This window comes from Dipodomys ordii, unplaced genomic scaffold, assembly GCF_000151885.1.
Source record: "Dipodomys ordii isolate 6190 unplaced genomic scaffold, Dord_2.0 Scaffold34, whole genome shotgun sequence".
Lineage (NCBI taxonomy): Eukaryota > Metazoa > Chordata > Mammalia > Rodentia > Heteromyidae > Dipodomys > Dipodomys ordii.
In genome coordinates, this window is record NW_012267250.1 from 1244091 (window position 1) to 1250090 (window position 6000).

The window sequence follows — 6000 nt, forward strand, 5'->3', positions numbered from 1 at the left end:
TAGAGAGATATGCCTGGCAGCAACTCCAAAGCTCAGTCCCTTCTTGAATGAGAACACATTTCCTTCATTTAATCTGTACCAAAATACTATTGGACAAGAGGAATTCATTCTAGTGTCCTAAATACAGGAGGAAAATTAAAATTTTATATACTCTATTATGTATTTCAAAATACAACTAGAAAGAATATAAATAATAAATATAAATAATATTTCAGGAAGTAGAACTGCTAATTATAATGATTTTATTACCACACACTATATATACATATTGAATTATACTACACACACTCTCTCTCTATATATATATAACAACAACAATAATAAAAGGTCACTCTTGCTTTGATCCATACCATGTTGTGCTGTTCTTTTATTCTCTGAACAGCTTTCTAATTTCAGAGAAGCTGTTGGCAGCTTCCTCACACCAGAGATAGGAATAGGAACGTGTGAACTTGGAGCCTCAACCTCAAGAATTCACAGCCATTTTTAGCTGAGATATTTCCAACACTACAGCAACTCATACACTTCCCCCTAATCACACTCATCTGTAAAAAACCAACACCACTAAATGAAAATAATGTTATTCAGCCAAAGATAGTAGCCTCAATGATATAAAATAATGACTGAAAGAAAAAACCTATGAAATTGAGAGTATTTTCTAAAGAGGACTTCCAGCCTTCCTTGTGTATAAGAATAATTTGTTGCCTTTATCTTTAATCTTGTCTTTACAACTATATAGTCCACACTGAATCATATAAGTGTTTCCAACCCTTATGAATTCCTTGGGGGTTTAAAGTAAATCATCAATGCATCTCCTTAGAATGTAGCATCTTCCTAAAATAGAGTTAATACTCCCTAAGTGTATTAAATAAGTGAGAAGTGTGACTACAAGTAAAGGCAATGCACATATCCCTAAGCACAAACATGAAAAGGACACACACACACACACACACACACACACACACACAAAATGTATATGAAAGAAGAGAGAAAAAAAGATGAGAGTATAATTAAATAATCAGGTAAAATGGGAAATTACTTAAAGTTTCTATCATTTGCATGTGAACTTCTTACATGAAGACACATTTTCTACATGAAAAAGCCTTAAAGTGTTCATTTTTGCAGTGGCAAGTGCAATAATATTTTCATTATTCCTACACAATGTTCTGGTTAAAAAGAAAACACAAGATACCACCAAGATGACTGGTTGATTACTCTGCAGATATGGGATTAAAATTGCAATCTCTCAGTGGAAGGACAACATAAGGTCAGAACTTGAAAGGGTTTTTGCATGTCCTTATTTCTCAAACATCCTGAGGGCAACTGAGTTCTGTGAAAAACTTTCTTACTCAAAGGAGCACATGAGATTACAACGTTTTTCAGTGCAAGAGCCAAGACTTCTATGTCTTTGTATACATAGGGTATTTAGTATACCACTGTTCCCAGAACTATGTGTTGCCCCCACAGTTCTCCTCAAAAGAATGACAACTTCCATTCAAAGCCACATGAGAGGCTGGGAACATGACCAATATTATCTTTGATTGTCATAAGGCACAAAGGCTACAGCGTTGCATAAAGTACCCATCTATATTTACATTCAGAGACTGATCTGGGACAGAGAACAAACCATGTGACCCAATGTACTTGTTCTTTCCTCTTTCGTAAACTGTTCTTCTAGGATGTGGCAAGAGGAAAAGTGTACACTGACAGAGAGTAAGGGGCAGGGGTAATTAAAAGAACATGAGCTTCAAGTGTATACATGCTCACATGAGAATCCCAAAGCGACATTTACCTGCTAAATAGACAATGATCTCCATTTTTACATGAGGTAAGCCTCCAGTTTTAATCCATAGAGAAACTGACAAGACGTTATGTTGAAAAACAAACTTTACAACTTTGCCGTCTGGGGAGGTGGGGGGGAGCGCCCGTAGGGGGACAGGAGTGGGGAGATGGGAAGGGATGGGAAGGGATGGGAAGAGGAAACAAAGGAGGAGGCAACAATGCTTGATAAGAAATGCACTCATTACCTTGCTCATGTAATTGTAACCCCTCTGTATGGTATTTTCACAATAAAAAAAAAGAGAAACAGAAACAAAGAGGCTTACTATCTGCTATACTACCTGCTATAATATCGACTCTGAAATTGTGTCTAGTGTTTTTCCAATAGATTATACCCATAGAATCAAGCCAGACAAATGAAAAGCTCACACTACAGTGGCAGAAAAATTATTTTTAGATCTCTGGACAATAGCTTTATTAGTCACTTCCTCAAAGGAGAAGGCCATACAAATAGATTTTCAAAAACATCTGCAGGGGCTGGGAAGGTGGCTCAGTGGTAGAGCGCTTGCCTTGCATGCCTGAGGCCCTGGGTTCGATTCCTCAGCACCGTATAAGCAAAAAGAAAAAAGCTGGAAGTGGCACTGTGGCTCAAGTGGTAGAGCGCTAGCCTTGAGCTGAAGAGCTGAAGGACAGTGCCCAGGCCCAGAGTTCAAGCCCCACAACTGGACCCCTCCCAAAAAAAGAAATCTGCAAATAAGTGCTTAACTTAACTAAATGTGACTCATTTCACATGTGGTCCATTTCTGTTCTTTCTGGGCTTTCCAACCATATGCAAAGCATCATTTGACACAACTCACCAGTGAATTCACAGTAAATGGCTGCTCCATGCTGTCTTGTCTGCAAAGGGAAGGAAGGTCTTCACTGCTTCTTCTAACCAATCACTTCATCTGTTTCAAATTCAAAATACAAAGCTAGGATTATTTGTTGGGCACTCAAGTCTTAAAATGCAAACCTCCCATCCAAGAGAAGACAAACACACTTTGAAATCACTTGTATAACCAGAGAGTTTAGAGTGTTTTTGGAAGACTTCTTTAAAATGTGTTACAGTTTCTTCAAGTTTACCTTTAAAAGTGGAATTAAAATTCAGTGAGCACCTGGTGTTAAGATGCATTCACTTTTCTCAAAAGAAAGAGGAACATACTGGAAAAGAGCAAGAACTCTGGGGCCAGGAGCTAGGCTGGGTTTATACAGCTTTAGAGCTGTGGTAGAATGAAATCTAGGATGACTCTATCATTCCTACCCTTGGAATCCTTGAATTTGGGAGATCCTTCTGCATGTGTTATGGACAAAACCTATTTTGTCTGCTGTCATTGACCATTGTTACTCCCATGTTTTCATCACACCACATGGCAAAGGTTAAACAAGTGCTTATAAGTGCTCCTCATCTAATGAGAGAAGACCTTAAAAATCAATTCCTCAACTCACTTTGAAGATGTACTGAATTCATAGAAAGGCCACGGGTCCCTCAAAAAGGTAACGAATCCTGCCAATGACCACAAGAACTTTGAAAAGCTCTGAGCCTGAGCCTGAGATGGGTCCTAGACCACCCTTCCATTGCTGCTGTGTGAGACAATAAGCAGAGACAGTAAGCTACTCCCCTATGCCTCACCCAAAACACCAGGAGCTAATACATGTATGCTGTCGTAAGCAGATGAGTTAACAGAAATGTGTAACAATGATAAAGAAAGTTGTATGTCTGTGGATAAGTTATATCATCTTTCTATGCATCTGCAAAATGGTGAAATAGCAGTGTACATGTCCTACAATTGTGAAAGGATTTAATAAGTTAGCTTACAAAGCCCTTAGCATAGTTTCTAGAACATAGTGGATATTTGCAAATGTTACCCGTATTAGGATCTATTTCACAGTTGAGGAGGCTGGGGCTCAAAGGTGTTAAGTGGATGCACACAAGTTCAGTATTCGCTCAATAAGTGTTAGTTCCCTCTTTCTTATGCTAGTGTAAGTGAAGCTCTGCACCACCATCTCTCCAAACTCCTAAATGCATTTTATTTTTTTCCTTTATATGCTACTCCACTTTAGGTGAGTTTGGATATCATTCTTCTACCTCAGTCCCTCAGTTCATAATAGGGACTGTTCCAATGTTTTAAGTCATAACATTCTGTGATGTAAAAATCTCAACAGTAGATCAGTCAACCCATTCATGCTGTTTTTGGTTTGATTCCATGGCTGAGAAATCCTCTAAGTGAAGTCACTGCCTCCCATGTTCTGGCCTTTCCCTTCCTTTTCTCCAAGTTTCCCAATAGTTTTCTGAGGGATCTGAATGATAAATATTATTTTTATAATATTATAATTAAAACGTTGTTTGCTGAAAAAAAAACATTGATCCTTCACAATTGCATAGAGATTCCTAAGGGGGCATAACAATGAATAGAATGTATCCTTGTACAGTTCTGTAAGTATCTATTTTAATTTTTAATATAGTAAATATATAAGTAGATATAATCTATATAAAAAATGCTTTAGTGACTTTAAGAAGTTTTTAAAGGGCAAGATCTAAGGCCAACCATGCAAATCGACAACATAAAAAACTCTACCATATGATGCTTGGTTGGTTTGATTAACCAGGAATAAAGTAGGCCATCAAAATCTAAAACAGGATTTGATGGTATAACTTGCCATTAAATTAAGTAAATGTCATTTCTGCTGATATAGTCTTACTAAAATAACTAGAAACTTTAAGCTGAGGATAAACTAAAAAACACTCTACCTTACCAAACCTAACATACTTGACACTTGTCAAATATAGCATGCTGCTATATATCCCATCATATGAGAAGCGCTTGGCCTTGAATCCCTGGCCTGGCACTGTCACTTAGCTTTTTTCATACAAGGCTAGTGCTCTGCCATTTGAGCCACAGCTCCACTTCTGGTTTTTTGTGGTTAATTGGAGATGAATCTCACAGACTTTCCTGTCTGGGCTGGCTTTGAACCACAATCCTCAGACTCAGTCTTCATAGCTAGGATTATTGGTGTGTGCTACTGGCACTCAGCTCATTACCTTTTTTTTAATATAAATGCATACTTGTTAGCCAATGAAGAATTGCCTCCTACAAGCCACATTTTCTAGCCTTCTTGTTGAGTCAAGAGTGACCATGTCTCCAAGTTTGGGACCTATAAGGTGTGGACAGAAATGATGCAGTTCCAGTTAGGTTCCTGCCCTGGGCCTTATCCATCTACTTGTCCTCCATCCCTCATTTGGGGTGGATCATGCGAATGAGCCAGGGAGATACACAAAGGACAACAGAGCACTCTAGCTTGCTCATACTCAGATTTTACCAGAGAAAGAAATGTCTGTCATGTTTCATTCTTACATAGTACGCAGTTGGATCTTGCATCCTGATAACAAGAAGGGGAAAAAGGCTCATCCAGAAGAGCAGTGGGGAAGATGGTCATTCCGGTAAAGATGTACAGATCCTCCACCTTCTTCTTTGCCTTCAGCCTCAACACCCTATCTGGCCCGCCTCCACAGCTGGTCTGAAGGTAGCAGATATAATTCCTTCCTCCTTTCCACTGTTCATCTCACCTACTATTCTGCCTGATTTGTAAGGTTGTACTTCCCCACGTAGAAGTTTTAGACTCTTTCAGAATGAGTAGCACACAACCCCTCTGAAGAGTAGGTAACTCTAAGCTATAGGCCCAAAGGCTACCTTTGGTTGCCAGAAATGTTGAATGTGACTGTTGCAAGAAGCTTTCTAAAGTTATCAACACTTAAAATTTGCAAGATTTCCTATTTTTTTTAAAAAAAACCCTCAGATGTCTAGATTAAATAAAAAGCAATTAATCAAAAATTAAGTTGTATGTTGTGACTAATAATCCTAGCTACTCAGAAGGCTGAGATGTGAGATTCATGCAGTGAGATTAACCAGGGAGGGAAAGAGTGTTAGACCCCCATCTCCAACCAACCACCCAAAAGCCAGACGTGGAGTTGTGGCTCCAACAGTTTCTACTGCCTTCAGCAAAGTATCTAAAGGACAGCACCTAGGCCCAGTCCTCACCCAAAAACAAAACAGAACAGAATCTCTGATTTGGGCAAAGGGACATTACTCAGGCTCTGAATTAGAGCCCTGGTCTCCTTCCTCCCCCTCCCCCAATCAGAGGCTCTTCACTAGGACTAGAGCCCAGCACCTGGAATACTTTTTTTTT

General features: G+C 39.0%; 1 protein-coding gene across 2 annotated transcripts in view; it reads right to left on the reverse strand.

Annotated features, from left to right (window-relative positions):
• The window catches only part of Stambpl1 (STAM binding protein-like 1), a 44552-nt gene that overhangs the window by 18724 nt on the left and 19828 nt on the right, over positions 1-6000 (reverse strand). For both annotated transcript variants that reach the window (XM_013017233.1, XM_013017232.1), the window contains exon 2: positions 2634-2723. In XM_013017233.1, coding sequence (XP_012872687.1) covers positions 2634-2663 — 30 coding nt within the window. In that variant the 5' untranslated portion in view covers positions 2664-2723. The remainder of the gene's footprint in view (positions 1-2633; positions 2724-6000) is intronic.